The 15,484-nt window shown below is 50.6% G+C and overlaps 1 protein-coding gene across 17 annotated transcripts in view; it reads right to left on the reverse strand.

The window, feature by feature from the left end:
* The window catches only part of FAM120B (family with sequence similarity 120B), a 94,004-nt gene that overhangs the window by 18,926 nt on the left and 59,594 nt on the right, over positions 1 to 15,484 (reverse strand). For 6 of the 17 annotated variants that reach the window (XM_047101088.1, XM_047101091.1, XM_047101087.1 and 3 more), the window contains 3 exons: positions 4,620 to 4,826; positions 3,183 to 3,291; positions 1,203 to 1,295 (listed from right to left, as the gene is read on the reverse strand). In XM_047101088.1, the coding sequence (XP_046957044.1) occupies positions 1,203 to 1,295; positions 3,183 to 3,291; positions 4,620 to 4,826 (409 nt within the window). Of the gene's footprint in view, positions 1 to 1,202; positions 1,296 to 3,182; positions 3,292 to 3,666; positions 3,745 to 4,619; positions 4,827 to 10,409; positions 12,268 to 15,194; positions 15,468 to 15,484 lie in introns of those variants that run through there. The other 11 variants (XM_047101096.1, XM_047101093.1, XM_047101090.1 and 8 more) reach the window with 6 other exon arrangements.

Raw genomic sequence — 15,484 nt, forward strand, 5'->3', positions numbered from 1 at the left:
TGCACTACCTTCTAAATTAAAAGCAATCTCAAATATACTTGAAACAACGGAAAGAAGGAATCTGCCTTAATCCCAGTCATGCTGCACCAGCACCAACCCTCAGGTGGTTTAGGTGGAGGCACCGTGTGCCTACGCTGGACGAGGCGGGGCAGGGCGGGACACTGCTACACGCATTTGGCCAACCGTCCAGAAGCTGCAGGCGACGGCGGGCAGGACCGGCCAGGTGGGCTGTGCAGGCTCGCCAGCTAAAAGGGCCACCTGAAGCAGCTACGAATCTGACAGAGCTGCCCTCTGTCCCCAAGGGTAGGCATTTCAAAACCAGTCACCATGAACTCCGGTCAGCGCTGAACCGTACAGCAGACCCTTCCTTGATGTTTCTGCCAGAACGAGAGGCTCGCATCCCCCTCAGCAACATCCCAAGTGAGCAGACACCGTGGACGCCCACATAGACAAACCGAGAAAGGCGGCTTTGCTTAATGACACGGACGGGCTGTGCCCTAGGGGGACAATGTGAGTAATCTGTGAAATCTCTACACATTTTAGAGTTTGCAAAAAACTAAATTAAATTAAAGGCATGTTTGTATTTGCAAGGATAAAGTTGTAAACCTTAGCTAATATAAGATCTGTACAGTTAGGTTTTCAAAACTGTAAGGAATTTTGAGTTTAAATACTGATGAGGTTTTCTTTGTATTTAAAACGTAAACTACTACATACTAAATTCAGTTTTACGCACAAAATCAGACATCTGTATTACACACCCAAGAAGTAAAGGATTCGTTTTATTTCCTGGATCACCCAAAAGGCTCTTCTGTATACAAGCCAGATCACAGAAAATATCAAAACGCTGCTACTGGTAAAATGCTACTTTCTGTGCTATTTTTTCATCAGAAGGATCCCTGTGCATGAAACCTTTACAAGAACCTTTCTTTGACTAACTTATAAAAAAATTGGGTCTCAAACAGATGAAACGAATTGACAGAGAAGAAACAGAGTGGCAAGGAGCAGAGACCGACTAGCGCCGAGCTTGGAAATTACTGGTCTCTACTTCACTCAGCAATGAGATCAGACATCATCAGTATAATGACCTGTTCACCTGGAAACACCAACCGACGCCCAAACAGACGTCGGGTGGCCAGCCTTCAGCAGAAGCACGAAGCTGAAACAGCACCATCGCGAGCAGCCCATGGCCGCCGGCCTCTTACCTGGACCTTGATCCCTCCAGTGCTGTCCTTGGCCTGCCCGGCTGTACCCGGAGCTCGTCCTGTGGGAGCCGGATCCCTGCCTCCCCCACCTGCCTGTAGGGACACGTGGTCAGCACGTTAGGAGGCCACCACACGCCTAACCCCAAATGACACATCTTGTCTACGAGGGCAGCAGGGTGGCACCAGGCCTGTAGCTCCCAAACTTCTGGTACCCTTAAATCGCAGGGAAAGCCCGTGAGAAATGCAGACTGAGGGGCCACAGCTGGGCCGAGGGGGGTGGGAGTCGGACGTCCACATGTAAACACGTTCCCCGGGAGACCCCGTGCAGGTGACAGACGAGCAGACCGGCAGGCGCCGAGGCAGAGCAGGGGCGCCTTGTCAGGGCTCCAACCAAGCAGGGCCCCTGCCTCCCAGGCCTGGGGGCTGAGCTCTGCAGGCTGCCAGCACAGCTCCTGGACCCCCAGCACTTGGGTTCTGGGTAAGCAGGGGGCCTGGGACGCCGAGAACCAGACCAAGGTGTGCGTGCCCCTCCCAGTCCTCCACGCACTCAACTGCTCTGGCGTTTCCTCTCATAAATTCCTAAGCTCTGACACCTTCTTCATGAGAAAGTGACTCTTTCTGACTCAGAAAATGACACTTCTGACTCAGAGTCTCCTGCCAACTTCAAGCAGCCTGCGTTCTGCCATCTGCAGCCTCCGGCCACCGCTCGGGAACCCAGGCACTGTGCGTGCAACACAGGACGCAGACCGGTTCGGGCACAGGCGACAGAGGCAGAATGCCACACGTGTATTTTGCAAGGAACAAGCTCTCGCTTTGGGGTCAAATCCTGCTTATCCACAGTTGGCAGGAGGAGGCCAAACGGGGACAAAAGGACAGGACAAGGCGGGAGTCTGTCGCTCCCGGGACTCGGGGGAGGAAGTGCCCTCCTCACTTGCTGGAGGCCCCTCTCCTACCCCCCAGGCTCTCCTGTGGGCCGCGGGGTCCCACACACAGCGCCCAATGGGGGCTTACGGACCTCACGACATAAAGCCTCTCAGAGTGAGACCAGCAAGGCAGACACCGAGCAGAGGCCCTGAAGACAGTCTGCTGGGTCGGAACAGGGGTGAGTTCTCAGATTCCACCAAAGAAAGCAATGGGGCTGCTAGAGGCACAGGCACAGACCCTCACCAACGGAGGACGTGAAGTAATAAAAACTCGTCGAGCAGCTAATCTAGAAGACGTCAACATCAGTGCTAAAGAATCATCCAGTCAGTGAGATACACTGTTTAATCTATGAAGTTAGTTAAAAAAAACCAACACCCGGCCAATGCTGACAAGGGGCCACGAAACAAACTCTTCATCACTGCTGGTGAAGGTGTAAAGTGATAAAGGCTTTTAGAAGACAAGCTGGCAAGATTTATCTAAAATTCGACTGCATTTCGTTCCATAATTCGTATGCTCCGCTGCTTTGTTTGAAGAAAATCACGCACATAAAACAGAAGCCACTTCACAGCTCTCCCACCAGGCACAGCAGCGAACCGGGTGCGAGGGGTCTGGACACACAGAGGGCGCACAGCCACACAGAAGATCATCGCAATGAGGCAGAAGCACAGAAAAATACTGCAAAAAATCATCTGCCACCATCTGCTACCTTTAGGGGACGGAATACACGTTATTTACGCTTCCCTTTTAAAATCTGTTTTCTTTATACGCTAAATGTTCCTAACGTACTTTTACTGGGAAGAGAAACAACTTTGGTCAGGCAAACGCCACGCAAGCAGCGTCTGGCTGCAGGGAGCCGAGGAGAGGAGAGGGGAGAGCGCGGGCCCCCAGGGGCGCTCTCGGTCGCGGGATACGCAGAACGCATCTGAGATGCCTTTCCTCAAGGGACCAGGATTTAAAAGGCTGGGTGGCACCCTGTGGCGTTAAGTGTGCGCTTTCTCCCGATCTCAGCAGCCAGCGGGTGGCAGGCTGCACGGCGCGGCCTGGCCCGGTGCCCACCTGGCTGGGGGGAGTGCCAGTGCTGCCTGCTGACGATGCGCCGGTTCTCCCTCACGCAGGCCTTGCACACGACCGACTTCAGCGCGTGGAACTTGGTCAGCCGGGACCTCTGCGGACAGAGCAGACAGCGTGAGCAGCGTCAGGCCCGTGCGCGCCCTCTGGAAACAACAACAGCGACCACGGTGTCCGAGAACACTGGGCGAGCACTCCCTTCACGGCTGAAACTTAACGAGAGCTTCTCAGAAAACCGACACTCTCCTGAGGTAGCGCTACACCCTCTCTGGTCTGACGGGTTCGATGGTCACTGCCAAAAAGTGGAGCTCTGTGGTGAATCTGGGCCGCCACCGGGTGGTCCTAACAAACCTGGGCCCGTCACCTGACTGGTGACCGCTCTCAGGCAGACTCACCCCTCCGTGCTGCCTCATTTACTGCTGACACGCCGCCCCATCTGCCCCGACTTGTTTTAAACCACAAGTGCGATCACCTGCTGTGCGACCACATCAGACGTGGGGCCACGACTGGGGGCTCACGGGTGGTGGCTGCAGTCGGCTCTGCTCTGCTCCTGCATCAGTTCCACACACGGTGACAAGTCAGATCTGAGCACTGCCCTTCCCTGCTCCCCCACCGCTGCTGCACATAACATTTCCAGACTGCTTCTCAGTCCTGAGCCCCTGAACCCCCAGGGTGCCCTGGTTTTGTTCGCGTGAGGGACGGAAGTGGGAGCACCTCTCCAAACGTTTCCTATCTGATGCGAAGCTCAGCGTTCGTCATCCTCACAGCTGGGGAGTCCTCCTGGGACCCCGCGCTCTCACGCACACTTGCGGCTATCCATGCACACTCCACGTGAGCCTGGCAGGGGCCTCGGGTGGAGACCTCCCAGGAACCACGGAGCACTTGCACTCATGTAGCAGGACAGCAGCCCATGTCCCTGACTAAACCACAGCCTTCAGGGAACATTTTCAGGTAATACACATCAGGTTGGTCACCTCTGGACAAACCTTCCTTCTTCACTCAAAAAGGGCAAAGGAGAGAAAGCACTTGAAAACGGGCTGTGCTGGACTGGGCGGGGTGCTCCGCACTCTCCCTCAGCGGGAGTCTGGGGGACTCAAGCCCCACGGTGGTATTTCAGGGGAAGCCAGGATGTACGCTGGCCCTGAGGCCTCAGGCCTCCCATCCCGCGCTTCTGGCTTTCTGGGTCAGAAGAGCAGTGGTTTGCACAAGGTAAGCGGCATCTGTGCTAACGGTGTAAGATCCCAGGTGGGAATGCGAGCCCCCTCCAGTGGGACGTCTCTGGGACACGTGTGTGCCTTCCTCACTGAGGTGGCCGCTGGGACAGACAGAACGGACGTCTGGCCAAGGACTCTGAGCCTGATGACGCCTCTGAGACCTGACCAAGCCTGTTGGTTATTTCTGAATGGGAAACCACCATGGACTCACGTTTTGTTCCACCAGAGCCTCCACGGTGCACCCCTTCTCCGACTGCAGGTACTTCTGATGGAAGAGCTTCCCGTCAAACACGTTCCAGGGCATGAAGTCACTCATCCTCCAGGGGAAGCCGCACGCGCTGTTGACCAAGACCAAAGTGGTAAGGCCGCGGACCAGCAGGGAGCCAAGCTGCACGGCTCGGGCGTCGATGTAGTCAAGCTGTGGGGGCACACGGAGAACGTAAAGAAGGGGTCACGCGTGTGGGGAAGCGGACGCTGCCCCTCAGCGCTGTGCGCTCACTCTGCTGCTCAGGGGGACGTGACAGGGAGCGGCACCCGTGAGTGTGCATGCTCACTCGCACACCCGCTGTGCACACCTCAGGCATCTGCCCGGGCCTGTGCGTACGTCGCCCACCGGGCTACAACTCGGAACGGCTCCTTCACGTGTCAGAGCTGCGGTTCACCAGGATACCCTGCAAGGTCGTCTCCTTCAGGGGTACTCGCCTCTGAGTTTCTTTAAAAGTGAAGGCAAAGGAAGAGAAGCCAAGAGAGTATCATTTGAGATACCGATGAGTTCACCGCATTCTTAAAAAATCACACTCAGTTGTTCCAATTATAGGTATTATCGCACAGGGCTGGTGAGTAACTTTTCACAAACTAAGGTCATACGAATCTAAATTTCTCTTTTCGTTGCCAGATCTACCCTGACATCACACACGCTCACTGTGCTTGGCTGTGGCTGTGCTACAGGCGGGCTCTTGCGTTCGGTGAGAGCTTGCCGCCGCTCACGGTTCTGGCATTCTTGGCTTGTGCTGAACGCACACAGGTGAACTGACACCTAAGCACATGTCCACATGGTTTGGTCAAGGTTAGCTCCACTAAATCTGTAGGTGTCTGGTTGACCTAGGCTGCTCCAATTCGACAGTGGCTATTTAAATTTTTTTTTAATGTTTTATTTATTTTTGAGAGAGAGAGAGAAAGCGTGAGTGGGGGAGGGGCACAGAGAGAGGGAGACACAGAATCCGCAGCAGGCTCCAGGCTCTGAGCTGTCAGCACAGAGCCCAACGCGGGGCTCGAACCCACGAACTGCGAGATCATGACCTGAGCCGAAGTCGGATGCTTAACAGACTAAGCCATGCAGGTGCCCCAAGTTTATTTAAATTTAAAGAGAGAGAGAGAGACAGAGCATGAGTGGGGAAGGGGCAGAGAGAGAGAAAGAGAAGGAGACACAGAATCCGAAGCAAGCTGCAGGCTCCGAGCTGTCCGCACAGAGCCCGATGCGGGGCTCAAAACCACAAACTGCGAGATCATGACCTGAGCTGAAGTCGGCCACTCAACTGACTGAGCCACCGAGGCACCCCCAATGGTGGCTATTTTAAATGTCACTGCATCTCTAATAGAGTTCATAAAACCAAAATCAACCACGAAATAAATCAAAGACATTTTAACTCCTTTTTAAGGGTTCACTTCAGTTATTGATCATTTTAAGATCATCATTTTAAGAAAGTTATCACCAACTGTGATTACCCTAGAGTTAATCTAAGGTTTAAGGAAAGTGTATTTGTTGGGGCGCCTGGGTGGCTCAGTCAGTTAAGCATCCAACTCTTGATTTCAGCTCAGGTCATGATCTCACAGTTGTAACACGGAGCTTTGCGTTGGGCTCACTGCTGAGCGTGGAGTCGAATTCTCTCTCTCCTCCTCTTCCTCCCCCTGGCTTACGTGTGCACACATATGCTCTCTCAAAATAAATAAACGTTTTAAAAAAAGAAAATGTATTTGTTGTATAGCACTGCTTTTTAAGTTGTCCTAAAACGAGCCACCACAGAAGAGGTTTGTGGGGCTGCGGGGACACTGATTAATTCAAGGTGGGGGTCCTCATTCCCTGCTCTACAGGCTTCTCCAGCTGAGGCCTGTGCTGGCCGGCCGTTCCCCGACACACGACCTACCTCACTGGCCTTCAGGAACCCTCCATCATGACTGCGTGTTCAGTGCATCGAGCCCTTGCACTTCCTCATCTATGCACACGCTGTAGCTGTCCATCTACAGAACTGCACCACCAGAGCTGGCCACCAGGAGCCATGTGTGATATTTGAATTTAAATGAACCACAAACCAAACTCGGTCAGCTTCTCAGATGCACTGTCCCCACTTCGAGTGCTCAGGGCCACATGCAGCTAAGCCCTCCCAACTGGACAGTGTGCCACGGGACCACTTCGGTCTAAAACACCCCCTCTTCTCTGCCTCGACCTTGCAGACTGTGAGCAGTCCTCAGCTTCCTCACCCTGGCCCCAGCACCGTGGGCCTCACCCCAATGCTCAGACCACAGCGCCTACTCAATGGCAGACCAATGGGCAATGTGCCTAACACAGATGTTACGTATTTTCTCCAGGCGCCGGGAGAAATTCTCTAATTGGGCAGATTTTTCTGTAATGGAATCAATTCTTGTTCATGTCTTGTGCTCATCCCTTGTGTACTTGATCATACATCATACATCCCAATTATACATGAGCTATGCCAGCCCCAAAGCACAGATCCTACGTGTGCCACTTGGATTTTCACAAACCGTGTAACCAACACCTAGGCGACAAAGCACATGCTGCCAGCATAAGGAAGCCCTGGTGGCCTCCCTGTCACCCCTACCGCCCCCAAATGGTAAGCACCCACCAGCCTCTCAAATCGTCACTGGTTTTACTTGCTTGTGAATTTACAGAAATGAATCAGGCAGCATAGGTTCTGGCTTATGGTGACACTGCTTGTGAAGCTGTCTCATGCTGTGAGTGTGAAGGCTGTCCTCACTGCCCTCCCGTGTGCCACTGCACGGACTTTGTGCAGGAAACGCACAGATTCTAACATGACTTTGGGGACCACAGACACCTTTAAATGGTGAGTCTTCTTCTCAAGCTAGGTTTTTTTCAGAAATGTTTCGTGTCTGTCCATGTAGAGATTTTATACAACTTTTGTTTTTTCCTATCCTTGTTTTTTCTTTGAGGTTAGTATAAACATAAAATTGGGGTGTTATTTTTACCTGGTATTGTTTTACAGAATACAGTTGGGTTGTATATGCTTTGAATCTACCACCTGTAAAATCTGCTTATTACTTCTAATGATGGTTCTGTAGATGTGATTTTCCATTCACGTAATCATGTCATCTGTCAACGATGACAAGTTTTATTTATTTCTTCCAAACCCTACACCTTGTATTTCTTTCTTCTGACTTTTCTGGCCATGGCTTCCAATTCGACAGACATGGTGAAGGAAGGTACCCCACACTCACGCCCACTAGAGAGGAAAATCTTTCAATATTTAACCATTAAGTGTGATTTCTGCCGTGGATTTTAATCTTGACTCGATTAAGGAAGTGCCCTTCTAACCCTAGTGGACTGAGGGTTTTATCATGAACAGGTACTGAATTGAATCACATACTGTTACTGCATCCATTAACAAAACCATATGCTTTTTCTTATTTATTGTGCTACAGTGAATCATACTGGTTTCAAATGTTAAATCAACTCTGTATCAGTTTTACATATCGCCAGATTTAATTTGCTAGTATTTTATCTGGAAGTCTTGAATTTAATTTCATGAAAGAGAGTGGCCTATAATTTTCATTTGTTTTTGTCTCTGGTACCAAGGTTTTGCTGGATTCATTAAGAGAAGTTGGATGAGTGATGCTGCTTCCTCCTTAGGTGTTAGGGACGTTCGCTAGGAGCCATCGGGATTTGTGGTTTCCTGATTCAGGGTGAATGTCTTCAACCGATTTAGAACCATTTGGATTCTCTATTTCTTCCTGTTTCAGTCTTACTAAATAGACTGTATTTTTTGAGGAGTACGTTCATTTTACCTAAGCTTCCAAATTCATTGGTGTGATGCTGTTCATAATACCCTCTCATTATCTCCTTAGTGCCCACATGACCTGCAAGGATGCCGCTCCAATGGGCCGTTTATGCTTTCTCCTTTCCCATGATTTCCTATTGATAGTTGCTCTTATGATCTTCCTGTCACACTCTTTGGGTTTGATCTGCTCATTTCTTTTAACGTTTATTTATTTTGAGAGAGAGAGAGAATCCCAAGCAGTCAGCGCAGAGCCCAATGCGAAGCCTGATCCCACAAACCGGGAGATCGTGACCTGAACTGAAATCAAGAGCCAGACGCTCAACCAACTGAGCCCGCCAGGCACCGCTGCTCATTTCTAATTTACAGAGACGTCAACTCACACCACGGGCTCTCAGCCTTCCTTCTTTCCCAACATATTCATTCGATGTTGTATATTTCCTGCTGAGAACAGCTTTTAGCTTCATGTGCAAACTTCAATATTACCATTTTCACTGTCATTCAGATTATTTCATATCTACTGTGAGTTCTACTTCCGCCCATGAGTTAGTCAGCGCTGTGCTATTTAATTTGCAAATAATTGGGAGTTTCAATTTTTGTGTTACTGGTGGTTTCCAGCTCACTTCTGCTGTGGTCAGAAAGCTGACTGACAGCCTCCACGGTCTGAGACTGGCTGGCACTAGGACCACCACACGGTCGATGCCAGCGGTCCCCATGTACACTCTGTCCTGCAACGCTGGGGTGCACATCTATATGCTGAGGAGGTCAAGTGTGTGCACTGTGTTCTCGTGCTCTGACCCTTAGTGACTCTCCCTCTGCTCGCTCCATCAGCTCTGGAGAGGATGTGTTACAGCAGGACTCAATCAATCAACTTTTTCTGTGAAGAGTCGAGACGGTAAAGATGCCAGGCTTTGCTGGCCCTGTGCAGTCTCTGTTGAACATTCTTTTTTAGACACAACACTTTAAAAATGTAAAAACCGGGGCACCTGGTGGGCTCAGTCGGTTGAGCGTCCGACTTCGGCTCAGGTCGTGATCTCACGGCTTGTGGGCTCGAGCCCCGCGTCGGGCTCTGTGCTGGCAGCTCGGAGCCCGGAGCCTGCTTCGGATTCTGTCTCCCTCCCTCTCTCTCTGCCCCTTCCCTGCTTGCTCTCTGTTTCTTTCTCAAATAATAAACACTAAAAAAACCCGTAAAAACCATCCTTAGCTCGCAGGACGGTACAAAAACAGGCTATGGGCTGGATCCAGCCCACAGGGCCATGGGTTGCTGAGCTCTCTTCTCAAGTCTGCCACTCTTCGTTGGAAATACCGTTGAAGCTGCTCACGCTAATTTACGCCGTCAGCCAGTTGTGACGTCATCAGGACACAGCCCTCGTCTCCGGCGATCCCCGCTTGAAGTCCACGTCCTGCAACATGGCCACACCAGTTTCTCAAGGCGAGAACGTGGCTCACCTGTGTCCTTATTTCCCAGACTCTTGGTGTTCCTCCACCCCAGGTGTGTGTCTGTAGGCAGCACGTGGCTACTTTGGGACTTTTATTTTGCTGTGCTGACAGATTCACAGGAAGCTGCGAGGGTTGCATGGAGAGTCCCACGGACGCACCCCGTTCCCCGTAGTGCTAACGTTCTACACTCCACGGTGCAGCATCAAGACCAGGAGATGGGCCCCTCCACACGCGTGTACGTGTGTGCGCGTGTGTGCTACGCAGTTTCCATCACAGGAGCAACCTGTGCCACCACCACTGCCGTGACACAGCTGCTCCATCCCCACAAAGACCCCCTTTGCGCACAGCCTCGGCGGGGCCCTGCCCCACTCTCCGTTTCCCTGTCTCGTTCCGAGAGTGTGGCTGTGCGGGGCTGGCTTCCTCGCTCAGCACGACGCACTGAGTTCCGCTCACACTGCTGTGTGTGTGAGGCCCTCCCTTTTACGGCTGGTCCCACCCCACAGTGTGGATAGGCCAGGGGTTTGAGCGCTCACCTATTTAAAGACATTTCTCGTTTCCAGCTCTTGCTGCCACACACGCAGCTGCTGTGAATGCTCACATCCAGGTTCCGTGTGAGCAGAAGTCTTCCTTTCTGTGGGACCAGTGCCCAGGAGGGGAACCGCTGAGGCACGCGGTAAGTGCACGCTTAGCTTTTTAGAGAACTGACGAACTTTTCCCAGTGCTCCCCTCACTGCGCAGCTGGCCTCCAAGCACCCCCATGCTTGCCAGCCTTTGCCACCTTCACCGTGCGTAGTTTTGGCTGCTCTGATATATACGCAGTGGCCCCTCACTGTGGCTTCAAAGATGTTGAAAGACTTTTAACTGCTTGATATTTCACACCCAAATATCTTTTTTAGTGAAATGTCTATTTGTGTCTTTTGTCTACTTTCTAAGTGGGCTGTTTGTTTTTGCTAAGTTTTGAAACTCCTTTTATTTCCTACTTACAAGACCTTTGTCAGACATGTTGGCAAATATTTTTCTCCCAGGCAGTAGCTTGGTGTCTCCTCATTTTTACAGAATAAAAGTTTTTAATTCTGATGATGTGCAATTTATTGATTTTCTTTTATGGATCATGCTTCTGATGTGAAACCTAAGAACTCTCTACCGAGCCCTAGATCCCAAAGGTTTCCTGTTTCCCTGAAAGTTTTATAGTGCTATACTTCGCACTTAGCTCAGTGCTCCACTTGAGTTCAACTTTCCACGAATGAACAGTAAGGTTAAGGTCACGACTCCACTGACTGTGGTTGTCCAAATGTTCCAGCACCACGTGTTGTTGACAAGACCTTTGCACTCTGCCAAAATCTGCTGGCAGTACCTTTGTGGTTCTGCTTCTTGGTTCTCTGCTCGGTTCCACTGACCCATGTATCCATCCTTCAGCCCATCCACGCTGTCTCGATCAGTGTGGTTATATAACAAGCTATGTTAACAAGCTATAGTCCTCCTGCTTTGTTCTTTTTCAAAACGGTTTTGGCTATATTTTAGTTCCTTTGCTCTTCCATATAAATTTGAAAATAATCTTGTCATATCAATAACAACAAAAACACCTTTGCTGGGATTTTGCTAGAAACAGTCCATCAATTTGGAGAACTGAGCTCTCCACTGTGCAGAGCTTTGCAGTCCATGAGCATGGTATGTCTCTCTCCACGAACCTGGGTTTCCTTTGACTTCTTCCACCAGCATTTTATAATTCTCAGCACACAGATTTTTTTATGTTGATCTTCAGCCTGAGGTCTTGCTGAACTCTCACTAGCTCTAGGAGTTTTTTGGTAGATTCCTTGGGATTCTCTATGTAGAGAATCTTGTCATGTGCAAAGTGGGATAGTTTTTTCTCACTCAGTGATCTGCATGTCATTTACTTCCTTTCCCAGCCTCAGTGCACAGGCCACAAGTGCCAGCCCTGAGCTCCAGAGGGGCGATGTGAGCAGACCTCCTGGCCTTATTCACCACCACAGGGGGACACATGCAGTCCTTCCATGGTATGCATGATACCAGCTGCAGGGGATTTTGTAGATATTCTCTACTGAGGTGAAGAAGGTCCCCTCTATGCCTATTCTTCTGAATACCTGACGTGATCATGTGATTTTTCTTCATTAGCATTTTAGAGAATTGCAGAGACAGATTTTTGAATTCTGAATCAGCCATGCATCCCTGCAATAAACAATCCCACTTGGTCCGTGTGCTTCTTTTTACACATTGCTTCATTTGATCTGCTAACATTTTGTTAAGGATTTCTGTGTCTATGTTCACAAGGGACATTGGTCTGACGTATTCCCTTTTTGTAATTCATTTATCTGGGTTTGGTATCAGGGTAATATTGGTCTTGTTGGGAAGTATTCCATCTCCTTGTATTTTCTGGAAGGTAATGGGTAGAGTGGCATTAATTCTTTGAACACTGATAAATGACCCGGTGAAACCAACTAGGTTACAGATGTATTTTGGAGAGAGTTTTGAAAACTATGAATGCAGTTTCCTTAACAGTTATATGGCCGTCTAAACTATCTGTTAGTAATGAGTAGACTGCAGTCATGTGTGTTTTAGGGGTATCTGGTCTGTTACATCTAAGCTGCTGCATTTGTGTATGTGTAAAGCTGCCCGAAGCATTCCCTTAACCCTTCTGCTCTCGGCAGGTCTGTGGCGATACCTCGTCTACTCCTGACGGTGGCAAATTATATTTTCTCCTTTCTCACCAGGCAAATACTCTGGAGCAAAAGTGGTTCCCAAATGCTGGGCTGACCTTCCTGGACTTCTGTTTCCTACAGTCACGACTCGGTAATTCTTTATGGCCCTTTTAGCCATCTGATACTTTGATTTATTATTTTTAAAAAATATTTTGTTAGCTTTTCTATTTGTCTTCAACAGGAAAACCCACCCAGACACCCTCAGGATGTATCTCCCACACACTTGGTCTCCACAGCTGGGTTCTCAATGTTTTCGTACCAAAAATACTGTTGGCAACCTGGTGAAACCTATGGGTTCTTTCTCAGAATAACATTAAATACGTACAATAAAATACATAGGTTTATAAAAGAATTAGTTACAGTATAGTTTTCAAAATAACATAAATTTACAATGCAGTAATTTACAGTAACTTCTCCATATGTACCTTAAAAGATAAAAAGAAAACAGTGGCTGTAATAACCATAATTTTGAGAAAATGAGGACAGGAGATAACATGTATGAATTTCTCCAACTGTAACGTAACGTGGGATCCTCTGTGATTTCTCCTGGTGACAAAGCTACAGGTGCTGCCATTATTATTAGGATTTGTTGACTACATAAGGGAAATGATGAATTTCAGTTACAAGTTGGTGAAAATAAAGATGTATTTTTTTCCTGTTCCAGTTCGTAGACTCCCATTTAAAGAATCCTCAAAATTATACCACATGTACAACAACAATTCAGGGTCTGACCAAAATAAACACACACTGTGGCAGGTGAGTACTTTAAATAGACGGCCGTAGCCCTGGGACCAGCAATTGCTTTCCTTACGTTGATGTAATCTTTGCTGGAGGGTTTGCAAAGTGTGTTAACAGAGGAAATTCCACCAAAAGACATGGGCGGTTTTGGAGCCTCTATTACCCATATAATTATCAAACACTAAAAATAAAGTCTAAACCAAGAAAAGCACATTAAACTGGGAATAAGGTCACAGTGTTAAAGGGCTGGATGTGTTGATAGTTTTGTTTCTCAAACATAATCATTTCCCTTTTGATCCCAGCTTTCTCAGGGCTTCCAGGCTACCAAGAATGGGCCACGCTCTCTCTTGGACACGCGGGGTCAGGAAACACCATATGAGCCACTCACGAGTGGCTCACACAGCAGGCTGTACTGAAGCAGGAAACTTCCTTCTCCTTTTTAGGGTGCCCACGCCCCTGTGCCTGCACTCAGTCACCCTTGACCTGGTCCCCGATCCTCTCCCTCTCCACGCTCCCCCTCTCCAGGCCCTATGGAGGGGAGGGGGTCTCACCCTCACCTGTCTCAGCACCCCCACCCCCCCACCGGCCTCCACCCCACTGCTCTCCAGAAGCTGTTCCAGGTCTCAGTCCAACGTTCATTTCCTCATCCTTTCTCCTGACCACACCCACACACGGGCGCCTGGCCTACTGGGTGCCCGTCTTCTGCCCACGGTCTTTCTGCCATCCCTAATGAGGGTGCTCTCAAGACCCCCGGCGGACGTCCTCAGGCCACACCTCTTTCTTCTCCCTGTGTTGATAAACCCGCATGTGCTCATGCTTCCCAAGTCCACCTCCAACGCCAACTCTCCCCAAGCTCCAGACTTGTAAGTCCCGCTGTGCAGACATACATCTCACATGTGACCCTCCCCAAACGGAGCTCTTCACCTCCCGCCTCGGACAGCTGATCCAGGAAAACGGGATCCCACGCCAGGCTCCTCCTGCCTCCTGCACACTTTGCACCACTTTTCTCTTCACCTCGACCTTCAGTTCCACCATGCCAGGCCCCTCGCTGAACCCACTCTGTCCCCACTCTAGGCCCCGCTTGCACTGGCACACGTGGCCCCCCCATGAAGGGCTGGGCTTCATGTCACTCTGCTGTCCGAAGCCCCCTGGATTCCTCAACAGCCAGGGGAGTCCCAGCTGTGACCAGAGACCACAGCTCTGACCAGCTGTGACCACCTCTAGAGGCTCTAGGCTGCTCAATGAACCCAACGAATTTCTTTATTCCCTTCTGAGGCCCTCCTGTCCTTACTCTATTCTCACCTCTGACTCATCAAATCCCAGTGCAGGGGTAGATGCCTGGAGGAGCTGGGGGGACAGGAATGCCCTCCCTGCCCCCGCGCCCCAGGAGGAGGTCACCATGGTGGCACTCCCGCTGAGCCACCCTCCCAGGACGACCACCTTCCTGCCCCTGCGCCCCCAGTACAGGTCTGGCACTGGGCCAGCATTCAGTTTCTACTGAAAGAGTGAACTTGCTGCTTAAGTATCAACATGACATATGAGATTTACTTCTCTATTAAGACCCTACAAATGGCAGGCAGAGGGTCTCTGTTAGGAAGTACATCGGCTCCAGTTCATAACATGATGCTTGTGTACAAGGATACAACCGCTGCCTTCCTGTACATGTGCCACGTGACACGGGGCAGGTCGTGACTCTGCACAAGCCGGGGGCCTCTCTCTGTAGCACAGGCAGGCACGGTGTGCCCGGCCGTGTGCCGCTGAGGACAGCACACGGCCCTAAGAGCTGTGCTGTGCCAGCTTCCGCTCTAGGAGGCCCTGCTGTCCACACGTGTGCACACCGTGAGCACTCCTCTGTGAGTCCTCGTTCAGCGGGGTGCTGAACTAGCAAACTCCAGGCCGGAACACGGGTCACAGCCATGGTCGCGCAGCGGACAGGCTCCACATGCTCGCTTCAACCGCAGCTCAGGAGCGGCCCGAGTGCCAAGGCTGCCGCAGGAAGAGCCAGGCTGGGCGTCCCCGTCCCAGCTGAGCAACTGCGAGCGAGTCACATAGCTCGTGTGGGTTTCCGTGGTCTCAGCTGGTCCCAGCGCATCATCGGTACTGATGAGTGCCACGTGCGCTGCAAACGTGTAGGTCCTTGAAGAACCAAAGTG

This window comes from Lynx rufus, unplaced genomic scaffold, assembly GCF_022079265.1.
Source record: "Lynx rufus isolate CCGP_SWC_20201006 ecotype Redwood Valley unplaced genomic scaffold, mLynRuf1.p SCAF_56, whole genome shotgun sequence".
NCBI lineage: Eukaryota > Metazoa > Chordata > Mammalia > Carnivora > Felidae > Lynx > Lynx rufus.